The 20,731-nt window shown below is 36.8% G+C and overlaps 1 protein-coding gene across 4 annotated transcripts in view; it reads right to left on the bottom strand.

Annotated features, from left to right (window-relative positions):
- The window catches only part of npnta (nephronectin a), a 176,175-nt gene that overhangs the window by 84,238 nt on the left and 71,206 nt on the right, over nt 1–20,731 (bottom strand). For 2 of the 4 annotated variants that reach the window (XM_039759199.1, XM_039759201.1), the window contains exon 3: nt 12,128–12,178. The exons of the other annotated variants lie outside the window; for them this stretch is intronic. In XM_039759199.1, the coding sequence (XP_039615133.1) occupies nt 12,128–12,178 (51 nt within the window). The remainder of the gene's footprint in view (nt 1–12,127; nt 12,179–20,731) is intronic. 4 annotated transcript variants of the gene reach the window in all.

Genomic DNA, 20,731 nt, shown 5'->3' with positions numbered 1-20,731 from the left:
TCATGTGGAGATAATGATACCTACCTAGGTGATGTAGGATGCAGCAACAAGCTTTAGGAAAAGTGTCAGCAACAGCAGTACTCTTTATAAAGTAGAGATTGTATATCCCAGGCCAAACTTACTGGAGCCTTTCAGCCTCAACAACATAAAATAAACCAGCTTTACTATTCATTGTAAACTCTGCTTCCCAAAAACTGTGTAGTTATCCATACACAAGAACACTTTAATCAACTTAAGAAAACATATGAAATAAGTAAATTTTTTTAAATATTCAGGGTGTTTAAATAATTTGGCATAAATAATTAAAATAATAGTTGTTGGTATCTGGAAGATACGGCTGTTCTGATTGCCAAACAGAGGCAGATAAATAGGTATGTACAGTATTTAGACAAATAGGGCACCTGCTTAAAATAATAAATAAACTGTTTTTGTATGTTTGAATAAATGACAAGTCTATACTGACTGTGAAACAAATTTCAAGACTTCTGTCTTACTGACACAATTTTTGCATTCATATCAGATGTGCACACAATGCATAAAAATAGTGAACGTTATTTCTCATTATCACTTATTCTGGTAAAAGAAAAGGGCTTCCATGAGGTCTGCACATTGGCCTCCAAGAGCTGTAAACCCAACACTTTCGTCAAGTATTGTTGAAATAAAGTTAGTGCCTATCTGTCTAAAAGTATAAGCCGACAATAACATGAGGCAGCATTGTTTTTTTTAAAAAAAAAAAAAAAGTCCCCCTTCAGTGCATAATGCTTAACCCATTTAGCACATAAAACAGCTCAATTCTCAATTTTATATTAACACTCATAACCAGCAGATGATATAGTGTTGTATTCGTCCAAGCACATATTTCAAGGAGCAACTGAACAAGTACTCCAATTAAGAGAAGCAATAATCAAGGACCCCTTTTGTTTGAGAAAAGTCATGCTCTCCCTCCCAACATATTCATTTTTCATTTTCAGTACTTTCATGTATTTGAGAGACTGCAGCACAACTAAATATGAGTTTTGAAAATTTGCATTTATACTCTGTGGAGAGTCTTTAGAATTAAATAGCCTTTAGCTATTTGGATATAAATACCTCTTTAATTTTTTAAAGTCTCCTACTGCAAAACTGTAAGCTTTTCTATTCTCTCCACTTAAGTCTTTGCTTTCTCAAATGATGGTTTATAATTATTAACTTATATATAAAGATGATTCTGATTACTGCCTTACCATGCATTTGCTAGTAATGTACAAAACACTTCGTTTGAAATTCAATGGCCATATACAGTACATTTTCTAGCTGTAACTGTGTGTGTATATGTATATAGTTCATTAATATGCCTTTTGATAAATAATTGTACTGCTATATATATTCTTCTTATGGTTTCCAAAGCACATAATATGTATTTGAATATTTGAGGGTGTTTGCAAATTTAGGTAATTTTTTTGTCTAAAGTAACTAAATTGTACTTTTACATGAGTCAATTTCCCTGAGCCTTTGTTTGTTTTTTTTAAACTTTTGTAGGTTGGATACGTTCTCTTAAGTAAAATTTTTTCTAAGTAACAATACTTCTACTTGAGTAGAACTTTGTAGCACTTTGTGTACAACTGTGTACTGGTGTGAAGGACCTGTGGCGCTCAAGTGGGCTGTGCAGTTGATGAAAGTGAGGCTTGTGCTGACGTGCCCCAGCTACAGCTGTTCCTAGTGACCCAGGGCTACCTTGAAATTTTGTGTTACTTTCATATTGTATTCTATATTTCTTTTAGGTAAGGCGATTTCTGCAAAAATTGATAAATAAAAAAAAAAAATGATTGACTGGAAGTTGCTAACATGACTAGGTATGAGGAAATCTAAACCGTTCATAGTAGAATATTTTCCCTCTCCTGCTCACCATCATTTGTTTACATTTTTCTTATTTTTGTAGACTCATCTACTAAAATGAAACATTTTCTAAATGGACAGTTTTAAGATAAAATGCAATGCCAATAGTACAACTTGCTAGGCAAACTGTCAGTTCTGGCATCTTAAAGCAAGTGTTCATAGTAGCATAAACCAGCAGGCAATTTTCTGAGTGCAGTTGTCATGTCCCTTCCCCCAAACTGCATGTTTAGATTGTACAGCATTTCCATTGCATAGATACTCCCCTATATTTTAATAAATGGTAGTGTAAAGGAGGAGTACAGCTAGCAGACCTTTTTGTGACATTTTGCTGTAATCTGGTAAAGGAAACTGTAAATCTGCTTCTCTCACTACATTCCAGCTGTTATAAGGCTGATGCAGCAAATACCAAAGGCAGAGCACATGCTGAAAAAGAGAGGATGGAAGGGCCCATATACTTAAATGCATGCTCTTTTTTACTGATCTCCTTACAAAGGCAAGTTAATTCACATATTACTTCTCCCAAATGCAAATATTCATCACTTTAAACTATTAACACTGTGTACCAGTGCCATTTAGATAGAGAGAGAGAGAGAGAGAAATACTTTATTAATCCCAAGGGGAAATTCACATACTCCAGCAGCAGCATACTGATAAAGAACAATATTAAATTAAAAAGTGATAACAATGAAGGTATAACAGACAGACAATAATTTTGTATAATATTAACGTTTACCCCCCCAGGTGGAATTGAAGAGTTGCATAGTGTGGGGGAGAACCAATCTCCTCAGTCTGTCAGTGGAGCAGGACATTGACAACAGTCTGTCACTGAATCTGCTCCTCTGAGATGATCCTGTTCAGTGGATGCAGTGAATTTTCCATTATTGACAGGAGCCTGCTCAGCGCCAGTAGTTCTGACACGGATGTCAAACTGTCCAGCTCCATGTCTACAATAGAGCCTGCCTTCCTCACCAGTTTGTCCAGGCGTGAGGCATCCCTCTTCTTTATGCTGGCTCCCCAGCACACCACCGCGTAGAATAGAGCGCTCACATAACCGACTGATAGAACATCTGCAGCATCTTATTGCAGATATTGAAGGATGCCAGCCTTCTAAGGAAGCATAGTCGGCTCTGTCCTTTCTTACACAGAACATCAGTATTGGCAGTCCAGTCCACTTTATCATCCAGCTGCACTCCCAGGTATTTATAGGTCTGCCCCCAGTCACCTCTGATAATTACGGGGTCAGGAAGGGCCTGGGTCTCCAAAAATCCACCACCAGCTCCTTGGTTTTGCTGGTGTTCAGTTGTAGGTGGTTTGAGTCGCACCATTTAACAAAGTCCTTGATTACTTTCCTATATTCCTCCTCCTGCCCACTCCTGATGCAGCCTACAATAGCAATGTCGTCTGCAAACTTTTGCACGTGACAGGACTCCGAGTTGTATTGGAAGTCCGATGTATATAGGCTGAACAGAACCAGAGAAAGTACAGTCCCCTGAGGCACTCCTGTGTTGCTGACAACAATGTCAGGCCTGCAGTTCCCAAGACACACATACTGAGGTCTGTCTTTAAAATAGTCCACGATCCATGCTACCAGATATGAATCTACTTCCATCTCTGTCAGCTTGTCCCTAAGGAGCAGAGGTTGGATGGTGCTGAAGGCGCTAGAGAAGTCCAGAAACAAAATTCTTACAGCACCACTGCCTCTGTCAAAGTGGGAGAGGGATCGGTGTGGCATATAGATGATGGCATCCTCCGCTCCCACCTTCCCCTGGTATGTGAACTGCAGAGGGTCGAGGGCGTGGCAGACGTGTGGCCTCAGGTGGTAAGGCAGCAGCCTCTCCATGGTCTTCATCACATGTGACGTCAGAGCGACAGGCCTGAAGTCATTCAGCTCACTAGGACATGATACCTTTGGGACTGGGGTGATGCAAGATGTTTTCCAAAGTCTCGGGACTCTCCCATGTTCTCTCCTTTGTTACTTTGAATAAAGTTGTAACTTTCTTTTGAATATTTTAATAGCTGTGATGAAAACAGGTCATTCTGCCTAACAACCTCATCCATCCTAACATCAAGTCGAGATTTGAAGTTCCCTTATTTCCAACTCATACCAAATGTTTGCTTTCTCTCTGAGGAATGAATACCTGACCTCTAATTTTTTAGTCCTCCACAGAACTGGAAATCAACCTGTCTACAAAACAAAGGCATATTCCTTTATAATCTTTAATATCACAGATACTGACATCATTGCCTCCTCTCATAGATTTCTGGTACACCATAACAAAGGAAACTCAAAGAATGAGCTTGGAAAATATTAAGTGACTTTAAGGAAATCTGTCTTATATTTTCCTTTTGATTTCTCATGTCAGGAAAGCTTTCCCCATAGTAACTCTTCATTATCTGCAGGAGTCCTGCTTTTTCAATATCTGAACCCTGAAGCAGGGTACAAAATCTACTGTAGCGCCAGAATCTTTATTAGTAAAAGAGATGGAGAATAACTTCTTAGTGGCCAGGAGGCTAAACACAACATAGTGTGTGTGTGTGTGTGTGTGTGTGTGTGTGTGTGTGACAGACGTGCCTTATGGAGACCAAAGGCCAAAGGTAGAGTATTGCTTTCTCACATTTGCAAGAAAAACATGACTTAAGAGCTTTAGGGCAGTACTGATTTCCATTTTGTTACATGTTCCTTCTGATAGCCAGCTCCTTCTGGTTTTCCTTCTCTCAGCTACAGAAGGAACATGTGTTTAGCTTTATTATTATTAAAAATCAACTTACCACCTCCTCTTTTTTATTAAAAAAAAACAACATCTGTGAAGTATATCTATTTCTAAAAGTATTAAATTTGTATTTAAGGAACAAAAAAAGACCAGAATAAAGTTTATGTGCTAGAAGGCAACTATTACAGCTGCACTTGCATTATAAAATGTCATTCTGAAAAGCCAGCAGCATTTTTAACTAGACACTACTGTTCATATGGAATAAAAAATGGGTTAATTTTTAAAAATCAAAATGTAAAGCTTTTGAAATAACTAGGTCAATGCCTCTAAGACTTTTTCTCTTCTCATCTTTACTCACTGCTAAGTACAGAAGCCCTGAGCCACACATGAAGGGCTCTAAATGAACAGGCTTTTTTTTCTGCATTATTGATATGGTGTGTGAGGCTTTCCCATATTTAACAAGATAACAACTGACTATAGTTTCAACAGGAGACTCTACACAGATTGCTGGAAAATTATGCTAGAAAGACGGCCAAACTAATACTGTACTTAGTTTGGTGGATTTAGGCAACACTAACATAGCCAGAAGAAGGAGGCTAAATCAAGCTAAATGGCAAACTTACAGCATGTCCACAGATACCAACACACAGTAGAACAGCCACAGAATAAGCAACAGGGCTTTAACGGAGTAAATAAAAAAACAAAGAAAGTCAACCCATTTTTAATTTACTCAGGTGCCTCTTGAAGATGCATATCTTTCTCCTTCTGAATTAGTACAGCCATCTTGATCTGGTCAGTTAAGCAGCAGATGGGGCTGTTAATCAGTTACAGCTGCTTTGGTGTTAATGAAATTAACAACAGGTGCACCAGAAGGGCAACAATAAGACGGCCCCCAAAACAGGAATGGTTTAACAGGTGGAGGCCACTGACATTTTTCCCTCCTCATCTTATCTGACTGTTTTTTCCACTAGTTTTGCATTTGGGTACAGCCAGTGTCACTACTGGTAGCATGAGGCGATACCTGGACCCTACAGAGGTTGCACAGGTAGTTCAACTTCTCCAGGATGGCACATCAATACGTGTCATTGTCAGAAGGTTTGCTGTGTCTCCCAGCAGAGTCAAAAGGGCATAGAGGAGATTCCAGGAGACAGGAAGTTACTCTAGGAGAGCTGGACAGGGCCATAGAAGGTCCTTAACCCATAAGCAAAATCTGCTTCTTTTGGCAAAGAGGAACAGGATGAGCACTGCCAGAGCCCTACAAAATGAGGTCCAGCAGGCCACTGGTGTGAATGTCTCTGACCAAACAATCAGACACAGACTTCATGAGGGTGGCCTGAGGGCCATTCTGCTCCTAAGGAGTAACAAAGTAAAATTAACAATGGAGGAAATCTGTGACATGGCATAGCAACTTTGGGCTTTCGAAATAAACAAGGCACTCCATTACCAGCAAAGATTAGCTTCTAATTAACAAACTGGTTTGAATGAAAATCTGTAACGGCCGTGGCACTCTAGGAAGCTGGTTGTCTATGTCTGTTATTAACTATTACATTTAACAGCTACACTTTTACATACAGTATTAATACACCAGATGTTGTAAGTGGACCTGTTAGAGTTTGTTTATAGATATACAGAAGCCATGGAGTTTTCTGCTTAGAAGCGTCTGGCTCCTTGTACATTTTTTTATTTTGTCTGGAGTTATGCAAAGCTCAGCAAAGACAGTTTGTGACAGAAAATGAGTGACGTATTTAAGGCTTTTAGGTTTTTGGTTTAAGAGCCAAAGCCCGATAATGTCTTGTCTGAAGATTAGGCCTGTTGGAATAGGGGTGTGTGTGTGTGTGTGTGTGTGTGAATATATATATATATATATATATATATATATATATATATATATATTTTATACACATAAAAGCAGTAACAAGATAAAATAAAAAAATAAAATGAACTTTGCAAAAACGACTGTAGTAATGTAAGCAGTTATAGAATGTAGGTAGAGATTTAATTTTTTAGAGCAATTCAGTTTACAAGTCACAAAGGTGATGCCATAAGTGTTTTAGAAAAAGATGATCATGGTCAGCCTGCTAGAAGGCAACAGTCAGTATCATGGAGATGATGCTTTTCAAGCAGCCGATGGACATTAAGTCGAGTGTATAACTTGGGATGGATGGATGGATAGATAGATACTTTATTAATCCCCAAGGGGAAATTCACATACTCTAGCAGCAGCATACTGATAACAAACAATATTAAATTATCTGCAACTCATAAAGGGTAATCTCCATGATCCATATTGAAATTGGCTATCTTCTTCTAGTGTGGTTTGAGCAACAAGTCATGTCTGGTGTCTGCAGGCAGTAACAGAGCATGCACTTCTAAATGAAGTATTGAGGGTTATGAAAGATGACAGATGCACTAAATTATTTATTTGGTAAACAATTCCAGTCATCTCTAACATTGTTCTGAAACTCTTTACATTGCCATAGTGGTCTTCTCTGCCACACAATAACTGCTGCTGTATTTTCTTGTTCTGTGAGCATGTATTGTACTATATATATGATCCCATATCATAGAAATTAGTATTGGGATGCGTTTTCCTTTTCAGTTGAACACCTGATAAAGACTATATGGCCAAAGTGTTGGGTCCTTTACCTTCTTTCCTTTTCAGTGTGGAAATAGCCTTTAATCATTTTTGCCATTTACACCTATCATTCACACACTACATATTTTAAATATACAGTATATAAAAACATTAAGTATAAATACCATTTGGACCTGAAATCACTATACACTACATTATCACTAAGCTATCTATTTTGTTTCAAAGCTTTAGGCATCCAGTGCAAATATTTAGCAACACTTCAGTGTTTAATTTATCTTGCATTTTCTAAATAATTAGTTCAATTGCTCCACAGTGAACAGCAAATCCAAGCATCATGCCATGGTATCTTTTCAATTTTAATTCCAAATGGACTCTCCATCTGAAACTAAGTACTTCTTTCAGATGTATTACTTCAAGCTGCATTTGCAGTTTCACTTATATTAACACCATAGTTTATGGATTTTAAAAATGGCTTTTTAATCATGTGACAATTGGTAATTGGCAATAATGGATTCAGCGAGGTTATCAGAAATAAACTTAATGCACTAGGATTAAAAGTTAAGACGGAAGTAAAAAATTTAGGGGTAACCGTTGACTGTAATCTGAATTTTAAATCGCATATTCATCAGACCACTAGGACAGCATTTTTTCATTTAAGAAACATAGCTAAAGTTAGACCTCTTATATCATTGAAAGATGCTGAGAAATTAATTCACGCTTTTGTTTTCAGTAGACTAGATTACTGTAACGCACTCCTCTCAGGACTACCCAAAAAAGACATAAATCATTTGCAACGAGTGCAGAATGCAGCTGCTAGAATCCTAACTGGGAAAAGAAAATCCGAACACATTTCTCCAGTTTTGATGTCACTACACTGGTTGCCTGTGTCATTCAGGATTGACTTTAAAATACTGCTTATGGTTTATAAAGCCTTAAATAATCTCGCCCCATCTTATATATCGGAATGCCTGACACGTTATATTCCAAATCGTAACCTTAGATCTTCAAATGAGTGTCTCCTTATAATTCCAAAAGCTAAACTTAAAAGAAGTGGTGAGGCGGCCTTCTGCTGCTATGCACCTAAAATCTGGAATAGCCTGCCGATAGGAATTCGCCAGGCAAATACAGTGGAGCAATTTAAAACACTGCTGAAAACACATTACTTTAACATGGCCTTTTTATAACTTCACTTTAACTTAATCCTGATACTCTGTATGTTCAATTCTTCATAATAACTATTCATGGTGGCTCTAAAATCCATACTGACCCCTACTCTCTCTTCTGTTTCTTTTTCCGGTTTCTTTGTGGTGGCGGCCTGCGCCACCACCACCTACTCAAAGCATCATGATGCACCAACATTGATGGACTGAAAGCCAGAAGTCTACGTGACCATCATCATCAGGTCCTTCCATGAAAACGCTGAATACAAAGAGGACTGTTTGATTTATGTTAGGTAGATTGCCCAGAGGGGACTGGGCGGTCTCTTGGTCTGGAACCCCTACAGATTTTATTTTTTCTCCAGCCTTGGAGTTTTTTTTGTTTTTCTGTCCACCCTGGCCATCGGACCTTACTCTTATTCTATGTTAATTAATGTTGGCTTATGTTTATTTATTTTTATTGTGTCTTCTATTTTTCTATTCATTTTGTAAAGCACTTTGAGCTACATTTTTTTTGTATGAATATGTGCTATATAAATAAATGTTGATTGATTGATTGATTGATTGACTAATATCAAGAGTGCCTTCAGGTTCCTTTGTGAAAAGTTGTTTATTTTTACTACTCAATGTGTTATATAAAACAATAGTGTACAGTCTAATAATTGAAAAGCAAGTACACTTAATAAACAAAATTTAACTTAGAAACTGTGAAGGCCTTTTTATTATCACACATTCACTTCGTGTAAACAATATCAGAAATAAGATATCTCATTCATTTTATGTGTCAACTACTGAACAAAATAAATTATTGCTAAATGTATAAAGCAATATACACAGTATGATGCAATTAAATTTTAAATGTGCAGATTGTACATAAACAAGAGCCCAAACAATGCCGCACATGTTGGTTGCAGAGTCTCTAAAGGACACTTAAGTAAGGACAAGATTGTCTTGTCATCCAGCAAATTGATTTAGTGTAAAAGTGACAAGTCATCTCAGATTTTGAAACTCAGCACTTCTCTAAAAATGTAGAGTAAGGTTATCCCTAGAGCCTGAAGCATGCTTAGTCCCATGTGAGAGGGTGATTTCTAAAGGTGGGCATCATGTTGTCTTTCAGCCAGTAAGTCACACAGAAAATCAAGCCCCAACACAAAAAACAAATTATTCTTAAGTAGACAACTCAAAATTATTAGAATCTAATGTTGAAACAGCATGGCAGCTGTGTAGCAACCAGAGAAATGAAAAAAAAAAAAAAAATCAAAGACACACACTCAAAAATGCATTCATATGTATATAAATACACACAAATCAAAGAAAATAAAAAATCCATGAAATAGGTACAGTAAATAGATGTAGAGATAATTAATACCTAAATTCATTCTTGCTTTAGACATTACAGCATATCGGCAACGTGTCGGTTACAAATGCTGTCTAAAGAAAACACTGTTGTTAGCTTGACTTTCTTGATTTCTTACCATTCTTCTTATCACTCGATAACATACAGTACTATACAAACACATAAATCATACAAATGTCAAGTCTGCCACCTGAAGTGGCTGACAAGTCAACTGTTTCCAGCACACCCAGCACTTACATCTAATATCTAATAAAAATGTGTGTCCCTCAGAAGTGTAGTTATCTATGCTGCACATTTTGGCACAGTTTCGGTTCTGAGCTCGGAGATTTCGGATTTTGTAATGTGGGCGATTCCCGTGACTGATGCAGGTTTCTGCAAGACTCCAATTACACGTTTTTTGTCTTGTAATGAGTGTGCTGTAAATTTAGATTCCGCCAGATTCCTGGCAGCAGGTCTTGACAAATTCCTAGAGCTGAAGTACTCAACAGCTGGTTTAATTCAATTTATATTGCTTTTGGGCAACCTGCAGTAGTGGATCGAGTACATTTGGACATTGTGTGGTATATCAGCTTCATACCTTTCAGGCTCATCACTCAAGGCAGACAACGGGCTGACATATAATTATAAAAATATTAAAAGCACAAGTCTAAAAATAAAGTTGAGCCTAACAGAAAGAAAGTGTGAAAGACATTATTTTCACACAGCTCACAGAAAGCAAATGTTGCTCCTTGTCTTTCAACCTAAGTTAGGATGTTCTCAGTTCCTCTCATACCGTAATACAGGAGCTTCACCAAAGAATCATTAATTAATTGGAGTCAAATTCTAGGAACATGTGTGCACGTTTAAGACGTGCTTTATTATTATTACTTGAATTTTTATGAATATTTGTGTTGTGGCTTTCTGTTCAGGTGGTCAATTGTCTCCCATTTGTGCAGGATGTGGGATTTTAACTAAATGTTGGGCGCTCTAACAGCCCATGCTAAGGGCTCTGAGAGATGAATTTAATGACAAGGTTAACTTCAGTTGCTGTTCAATATGGGTCCCTGATTCCCCTGTACCACTACAAGTGTAACTGTGCTTCCTGTCGTTACGTTTTCTAAAGTATCTGTTGAAACATCTGCAAGACCTTTCACCCACACTCCCCTTTCCCCGAGACACTTTGCCAAATTAGCAGCATTCCTAACTGATAGATGGGATCAATTAGCTGGCAAGAGGCTGCAGAAAGATTGGCCGTCATTTTAAATTCAGTCTGGATTTGGTGTATTGGGAAACTGCCAGAAGTACTGGAATGGATTTTGCTCAATGGTGTTAAGGGCAGGCTGTTTTGGCCTTTGTCATTTTCCACCTTGGCTCCCTTTTTGTCTGTAATGTAAGGCCACCAAGCTCCTTCAGGTAAATATACTGGCAGATTTTCACCCTTCCAGAAACATGGACTCATAGGGAAATTTTAGATGTGAACAGACAATTTGGTTTAGCATATCTGGTCAAATCTTCAACATCTAACATTTCTAAAACAATGTGAGGCTGAGATGCAAATGCTAAGTTGCATCTTTTAACTAAATTTTAACAAGATTAGCAACAGTAAACACTGACGGGGCAATGCAATGTACTCTATAACTCATTTGGATTGCCTACTGTATGTTCTAAAGCTTTGAAGTACAGAAGCCACAGGAAGACAAAGTTTATCTTATCACTGTTCTTTGATATTTCATTGGAACTCCAAAAACAGAACAGTTTTCAAAGAATATATCAACAAGGTTTTCCTTTGAATTTTTTTGTAGTACTTTAAAAAAAAATATATTAAAATGTTTTAGCCCTGGTGTACCTGGCAAGTTTAGAGTAAGGTAAACTTTAACTGAGGCTCTTGATTGTCAGTTGGTTTTTAACTGTAATAAATTTAGCAGTTTTTTTATTTTGTAAACCTCATTATCTCCCATTATTTTGGATTGCATTTTAGCACCTTTTATGGTTCTCACTGGAAATGCATTGCTTATAGATATTAATTTCCCTTTCATAGGGTAACAACATAAACTAATGTTAATTTTCCATTACAAAAAGTACACAGCATGTTAATAATTTAAGTTTGTTAGAAAAACAATGTGTCTGTCTTGTAGGCCTTAGGAAGATACAGCTCTTTAGCACAGAGGACTGAATATTGAGCCCGGGAGTGGGGTGGCATTAGCTTTGATAGACAGTATCTCTGCAGCCACACTACACCAACCATCAAGGTGCACAAGAATTAAAAACTGTAAAGGCACAAATGTGACCAAGGCTGTCCCCTTCTGTGTCCTTCACTTCCAAGAATATCAACAGTCACCAGGTGATACATCAACAGATAGGAAAAACAACATTTGTAAGTGGCAACCCATGATTTAGAGGTCATGCCTCTAGGACATGACTAAGATTATTTCAAGAAATATGTTGAGCTAACCTTGGGGCTGGCACTTTATCCCGACTACTCTGTGCGTTAGGACGAAGAGAGCTGCAAAACAAATGTCCAAAACAAGAAATTCCAGGCTTTCATTGTTTTTGTTTTTCTTTCCTTGAGACACATTAAAAAAAGACCAGACATACATTCCAAAGGATTTACACTTTTACATGCAGTCTTCACAAACTTTAATTTATAAATAAAGAGCCTGAGGTGCAAGACCCTCCTCAACCTGACCACTGTTGTACTTAACAAGGAATTAGAATAAAATGGGGGGTAGTGAATAAAGTATGATTTTTTTATTGATTCATATTGAAATGGCCTACTAGGAAAAGGTTATTTGGAAGGTAGAGAACAAAACTGCCAATTCTTATATGTAGTCATCCATCCATCTATTTTCTAGATCCACATTGTCTATTATAAAGGCCTCGGGGAGCTTCTGCCTATTCCTGGAGCACTTCAGCCTATTTTGATTGGGCGAACTACCACAGTAAGGGACAATTTAGAGTCATCATCCACCATATTTGACTTGTCTTTAAAATGTGGTGGAATACCAAGATAAAAATCATGTAGGCACCAAGAGAACATGTCAAGTCCACAAATTTATAATGAGGCATGAAGTGAACTCAAATTCTTGGAGTTACAAAGGTGCTATGTAATGAGTCTATGCGCTTCCCTGTGTTATCACAGTTAAATCTATTGTATCTCTCATACCCTTTCAATATTAAAATTTCAAAGTCAAAGGTTTCTATTTTTTCTAAGTTTTAAAAGCTCTGTGACTCCTTTATTGGCTGCAGTGTCTTTTTCACAAGGAAATATTTTACTTGATAATTTCACATTCTTTATAGAGATTTCACCTTTACCAAATTGTAATCTTTATTTTTTTCTCATTTTACAGTCTAGTTTTGATGCATTCTCTGAATATGGCAATAATAAATAAATTAGATTTATTAGTTTTTTTTATACTCTGTTCTTCAGGTTTCTTTCCTAACAGAGCATTCAGTATCTTCTGAACTGGCTTTCTCCATAATGGGGTGGAAGCCCAAGTAACACTGGATGCAAGGCAGGTTCTAACGCAGGAAAGGACGTTGATCTATTACACGGCATAAATGTGCACTAGCTTCTGGAGTTCAATGTACAGTTACCATTATTTCCAACATGTGAGTCTTTGGAATAAGTGAACATGCCAAATTTAACTAGAGAAAACCCACATGAACATGGGGGGACAGCATGCAGTCTCCACATACTAAGGGACCAGAAAAACTGTGAGGCAGTAGTGTTAGCCAACGTAGCACCATGCTGTTTCACAGAACTTAACCTATGTAATTCGTTCTTTATTTCATCTAGAAAATTTTACTTTCTTTTCAAATAATAAAGAATATTTTTTTCCTGTTCACATGACCCTGTGTTAGGATATAGCGGGTTGGATGATGGATGGATGGATGTTCAAACTGAAAATGCTTTGATTCTTCTTCCATAGGAAAGGTATCCCTTGATTTGGCTACTTTTGTTTTTTCCTGAAAAAAAACAGCTGTTTATATGCTACACTTGGTCAAAGAGTGCTTTGCGTTACTATAAAACAAGAGTGGTTGGGGGACTCTGCTTCATTTGAAAATTAGCATAATACCACTCTGTTTCTAAGGGGAATAGCGATGAATGTTTTTTAAGAACTGTTTCATTAAATTTTGCTCTGAAGGTTTTAAAATAATTTTATGAAAGGTGCTATACAGATTGAATTTAAAAGTGATCTGCCACACTGGACTCACCACAGTCAATACTGCTGGTAGTATTAGCCAGCAGTGAAAATATTTCTAAACAAATCAAGTACAGTAGTTGACACTGTCCAGTCACTAAAGCCTGAAGTGGAGAACTCCTAAAACAAGAGGGTCTTGCAAATCTAAACACTTAAGGAACTTCATTCTCAACTTAGCATCCAGGAAAGTAAGTGACATATTTTTGCAACAATTCTTAATACTGAAACAAGCCACACAGCGAGAACATTCAGACTTCACAGTAACACAAAACAACATTTTAGTAATGAAAGACTGCCATTTCCTACAAGAAAAAAAAGTTCACAAAAAAGCAAGCACTGGTTTCTAGCTTTCTAATCATCAAAAGCATTCATTAAACTAAATGATACCAATTATTGTCATGCCCAGTGGAAACACCTTCTTACAATTCACATGAAAGGAAGCCTGGCTAGATACATGCATCTTTAGTGCAAACATATATTTAGCCCTTGAAGAAAGCTAGAAGGATGTAACGTCTTATCAAAAGTATTTAACCACCTGGAAATTGAGAATTGCGTGTAACTAAAACCTGTCTTGTTTAGTCTGATGGAAAAATGTCTCATGACGGAAAAGTGTTGTTAAACAATGCAAGAAATGCCTGTCCCCTTTCATATAGTGTCACAACAAACCTGTGTGGCTCCATATATGTCTGAGTTGCTTTCATACTTGAACTCTATTATTCATACAATTGAATTCCCAGAGTGTCTGTAAGCAAGCACAGCTTTCAGAATCAGGATTGCAGTGTTAAAAATGAGGGGTGTATATATGCAATGCAGAACTCTTTCTCAGCTACTCATTGAATTTATTTTAAATAGCTTTTTTAATGTTTGGACTCTGGCCTTTTCCACTCAGTTATCTGAATTGCCAAGCATACAGATTTTATTCTGGAATGTAAATCTCAAGTCTAGGAGGTCCTCCTTGAACCCTGGAGCAACTAAAGTTTTAAACTTATAAGCACTTCCTGCCCTATCTACGGATAGGGCTACAAATAAACAGCAACATGGAATTTCTCAAACACTTCTTGGAACAAGCACAAGTATTATTACAGAAGAAAGGTCAGGCTGACCACTTGCCAGTGAGTTCATCACTAAAGTAATGAAAATATCAGAATCTTTGAATGTTCTCTTAAATGAGGCTGGCATAAGTATTGAGGCTTTGTAAGATCTTTTAGAGTAGCCCTGTCATGTAATATCTTTTGAACTAAATTAATTACAAAATCCTCATCTTTGCTCTACCTACCTATCCATTTCTGTATTGTAACTAGGGCAGTGCGTGTGAGCTCTAATGGCTCATGCACAGTACAGTTTTCTAGGGTGCCACATAAATAAGGTTCAAAGTCTCTCCGACAACATGCGCTATCCCATGGAATATTCTGTAAGAACGGATGCCATCCTCACTACTGCATGAACTGAAGATCAACTAATTTGTAGTATAGTAATAAATTGATTTTTCAAATAACTTTAATCACTAATAAAAGTGCAATACAGAATAACTAGTTAGGATATAATGAAATAGTGCACAGGAGACTTCGGACAGGTTATCCTTTGCTTGAAAGAATGCCATACCAAAATATAGTGTAGAAGAAATGTTTCAATGAAACTTTTTACACTAACTAGGATTTTGAACTCATTAAAATAGTCACATTTTCTGTGTCTGATTCTGACAGAAGATAAGCTGGGAACAGAATGAACTAGAAAAAATTAGTAAGAAACCAATGAACCAGGGCCATTCATTCTATAACATCAGGCCATAACAAGCTACTTGTCTTAAAAGGTTGAACTAATGTGAATGTGAGCAATGAGGAAAACAAGAAAGTGAACCGCACACTACTCCCATTCCAGTAATGTTTGAAGAAAGCTGCATTGAAACTTTAGAAATAAACTATCAATGTTGAGTTTCCACTCAACCAGCAACTGGATTCATCTAGAATGCTACAAATCTATAGTGATGCTGAAGACAAAGCACACTTGTATTATATGTGACAGGTGGAAGTTATAAATTAATTGTTTTGGTACCATTTTGGAACCGGTACTGAGGTCTGAGAGCTGGCATTGATACCAAAGTCAATTTTTTTAGTATCAATCTAACACTAGATAGCAGTTTGCCTAAACAAAACAAAATAGGAAGTGTTAGTGAAGTGGGGCTTTTCTTTTTGCTATTCAAAACAGATAAGCAAAGTATCAAACTGTAAACATGGAAAACATAACTTATGGACTTTCAATGTGCAGAAAATGCAAGGCCCATTGAATACCTTTGTGCATATACACCTCCTGAACAAGATACTAATACGTTCCTGATATGCTTTAAAAGGTTAGTAACTGCAAGCAAAAGCAGGAAGATGAAATGATAACGACCAGAAGAATAATGCTGTTAACCAAATATAGCAGAAATGCAAGGAACTTAGTATGTCAGCAGGTAACGTCTGTGAGAGGTGCTAAAACATTGGTCGTCACATCATTTGCTTTGATTCTGCTTTTTGGTTTATCAAGACTTTGAAATCTCTTATGAGTGAATAAAAGTTTATACCTGCTCCCCTACTTGCCTTGTTGCTCGTGCTTATTCTATAGTGCTTAAACATAAAAAATTTGACAGACAAGAGGAGACCATTCAGTACATCAAGCCTGTTTGTTTAGCTAATAGCTAAGCTGTCAAAATATCTTATCCAGATTCTTCTTAAGGTTGTCAAGGCTTCTGCTTCAACTACATGTGTCAGCTGTTTGTTTCAGAGTCCCACAACCCATTATTTAATGAAGTGCTTCCTGGGTTCAGTCTAAAAAATGCACTTCCCCTTAATTTCCACTGATGTCCTTGAGTGTGTGATTCACCCTTAAACTAAAAGAATGTTGCTGGATCTACTTTAGAGAATTAGAGGAGAGGAGACACCCTCCAATACAGAAAGTGAAGCCCAGTGGCAGTCGTCCACTTTGGGTGTAGTCAGAGTATAGTCCGAGGTGCAAGTGCATTGTGGGTGCAGGCCACATCTCATTGTCAGACAAGTGATTGAATGGATAAGAGGACAAGAGTTGGGATGGAGAAGATATGTGTGGGATATTAAAAAAAAAAAATGTTTTTTGAGAGTTTACTTTTACTACTTCTTTGAAAATTGTATTGGCTTATCCAGAAACAATGTTCACAAGTTTGTCAGGAATTATTTCACTAGTTGCCTCATATATAGCTGGTATGAGCATAAATTCAATGGTTCCACTGTTCTAGGCACAGAAAATCTATTTAAAAAGGAAAGAGCATTTTCAGGTACATCTTTCTTTATGGTACCACAATGAAGGACTGGAAGATTGTGAGAATTTCAAATTGCAGAGAATGCAATATTTAATTTTTTAACATTAGCTGAAAATAATAAAACACACATTTAAGGGACAACAATGTTTTGATTCAGTTAGAAAAATTCAAATATATTTTAGAGTTTAGTGTAGTTTTTACTTTTTACAAGCAGGGGGGCTGTGGGTCCACCTTTTTTCAGTGCTTTGGGGCATTAAAGGATTTAATGTAGGTCACAGAAAAAAAAGAGAAAAAGCACTCTCTAACATCCCAAATACATACCAAACCCCTCTACCTTTAAAGACACTAGACAATAAATGAATATATCCATGGATGTTCATTTACACAAAAAGTACACTTTAAATACTTCAGTTGCTATTGTGCTTTAATGATTTATATTTAAAGCAAAGGTTATTAAAACAAACTGATGAGCCTTGGTTTTGTCCAGAGCTTGCTCCTGCATTAAGCAGGATATTGCTGGAATAGGCATCAGCATCCTACAACCACAACCTGGAGTAAGCTAGTCAGAAAAGGGATGAACAGATGAAGAAAAATAGAAAACAAATTTCTATTCCTTTTGTTTCCAGGAGCCCTTTTCTATTTAAAATATTGAAAAAAACAGTATAAGGGAAATTTACTTTTCAACCTCTAGTTTATTATGTTATTACTGGAAGCTATATTCCTTGATTATAAGATACGAATACACACTAATCTGGCTTAAAAAATTTTTGGACAACAATAAAAACAGAACACATTTTGGACAAAGGATGGAATTTTGTCAACAGCATTGGTCAGTTTATCTCATAATCCATCATTTCCAAAGAATAAATAATATGCTATACTAGTAATTGCTTGTCATTTTATTTAATTTTGAATTCCATTTATTTTCAATCAAAAGCCATCTCCTCACTGTCAAGGAGACTCTTCTGCTGTTAATAGCACCACAGAACTTTACTTAGCATATTGGGGGTCACCATTCAGTCACCACAAACAACGGTTGTGAGAATTCAACAAGAATAAAGTACAGAATTAACAAACTGTGTCTTTTAGTTTAAAAACATAGCTCAATATTTCACCACTTAAATATATAAGTTCATTTATAACAAATATTGTATAAAATAATTTCTTCAAATAGAGTGTATGAATTGCAACTTGTTTCACATGCATAAAACAGTAAGAATGAAAAATTACAAACTAATCTCAAAATACTTTCAGTCACTGAACATACAATTCTCACCTAATTCAGCTTGTTGGGGGTTTGCCTTGAGCTGCACTATCGTAGTCTACAAATTTGGACCACACAGACACAAAGTAAACAGTCTATTTTACTCTTATAGTCACAGCAGTAAGGTGATACAGAACATATGGCAAAGCATCCAAAGTCATATTTGATGAAAAATATCTAGTTCTACCTTCCATCCATGTTTAAAGCCATTTACATGATTTATGTGCCAAAACCTAATTCAAAGGCTAAGAGAAACTAGATATGGAAAACATACTGATATGCTAAATGAAAAAGAGTTAACACTAAGGAATGCTGAAAAGCCATAGTTTCTATAACAATTAATTTAAGTTAAATTGGATTTCAGGGTTCAGAGTAATATTAGTTTGGTTATTTTAGGAATTACAATACATTCTTTTTGAATTACTCTAACTGTAACCTTACGCATACGCTGAACAAATGTTACAGTTAGGCATAGTATTTTAAAAACCCGAGCACTACAGCAGATAAAGGAAGCCCTCTGCCAACAAGAATGACATCACCAAGTGGATGGCAAGTAATCATTCAGCTGATGTACAAGCATTTTCAAGGGTCAAAGTTAGTGCCCTAGCTGACTGTGTATCCCTCGAGAGCTGCCTGACAAATTGCAACAGAGAGCTTCCTGCCAGAAAACATTCTAACATCTAACCAACGTCCAGGAGTCCATGTAATATAATACAGCCATTGCTCATCCGAGACAAAGTTGGCCTTCAAAATGGCATCTAATTATTAAAGATGAGGTTGACATGCACTCTTCTTGTCTTCAAATGTCTAAATGCCTTCTGTTACAATACAGGTTTGTTTTATTATTCTTTGAACAGTGTCCCCAAAAATATTCACATTATTTACAGAAGTGTTCCCATTTCTAAATATTGTAGCATAGATCAACAAAAGCTAATGTTATTTCTTGGTTTATAAGTTTTAAATTTATAGCTGCACATTTTTCACAGCCATAAGCACTGAGTTCCAAGGCAATAAATGAGTCAATTACATGGAGGGCAACCAGACAGCTCTGTGGCCAGCCTTTGTGCTGGTATCAATGAAGTCCAGTACTTTCTGGCAGCCAAGTGACATGGCAGAAGCTTTAATGAGGGAATGGAACAATGTCATATACTGTAAGGGGTTGTTGTTCTGGTGAGGCAAAAAAAAAAAAACAATACCACATTTCTGGCATGTTACACAATGACATATGTGACCTTGTAACAAGTCACTGCTTTTGTCTCCCCCAAACAGGCTTTAGATGTAATGTAATCTCCTTTCGCTTCACCACCCATTTCCACCACCATCAGCTGTCAGCACAGGAACAAGTACAAGCGGGTGAAGACAAATTATTGATTCCGATAACTGCCTTGACATGTTTGTGTTCAGACTCAACACTACCAGTGAAAGCCTTTTGGTTTTCAACTGCCTAGCATAAAGTACTGCACGTGTCATCTGTCAGGAATATCTTCCCATGCTGGCTAGGTAACCAGAACTCATCTGTGAATTTAGCCAGGCATCCCTGTAATATAATCTGAAGCATATGACTGTGTCACCCTTACATGCGACAAGGGGTTTTAGTGTCTGCATATAAAAGTTTTACTTTAATTACCATTTGCTCAATGTGATCACATCGACTTCATTTCATTTTGCAAGACTATCTTTCACAGTTTTTCCCTCCTGAGTTGGCAGTCATAAACCAAGTGAATACTCCTTCACTTAGTGCCGAATTTGGTGTAGACATGATCAATAGGTTGGCTGTTATTTTGATCATCATGCCTTGAAAGATAAGATGCATCCAGCAATTACTGATGAATCTTCAATAATGAAGTACTAGTGCCTGTAATGGCTTTGTGTCTTCTACTTGTAGAGGATCCAGAAAGAATTGCCCTTTCCTTCTAAGACTACAATCCCAATTTTTGTTTTACAGATAGAAGGAAACACTTTGATATGCTAATATGAATATGAATTATCAAGACAAGTTAACTAATTGGCTGTGAAATAATACACAACTAGAAGGCAATGGCTTACTCAAGACTCAAGAAAATGGGACTGTACACAAAGGGATAAAGACCCTAAGGGCACTTACCTAATAAAGGGTAAATGTGGTCACTAAATAAAGCTCCCCAAGGGGACAAATTACAGAACAAAACATGGCCTATGGTATAACTTTGTAAAAATGGTTAATCTGTGCAAAACCTGGCAGAAACAGGTTCAACAATGGTGCTTTGCAAAACAAACAAACACTCGAATACACATGCACCTTTATTTATTTGATGGAAACTGACTGCTTAACAGAGA

The sequence above is a fragment of the Polypterus senegalus genome, chromosome 7, assembly GCF_016835505.1.
Source record: "Polypterus senegalus isolate Bchr_013 chromosome 7, ASM1683550v1, whole genome shotgun sequence".
In the NCBI taxonomy this organism is placed as follows: Eukaryota; Metazoa; Chordata; class Cladistia; order Polypteriformes; family Polypteridae; genus Polypterus; species Polypterus senegalus.
Note: the sequence above shows the minus strand (reverse complement) of the source record. Positions and strands in the feature narration are given on the sequence as shown.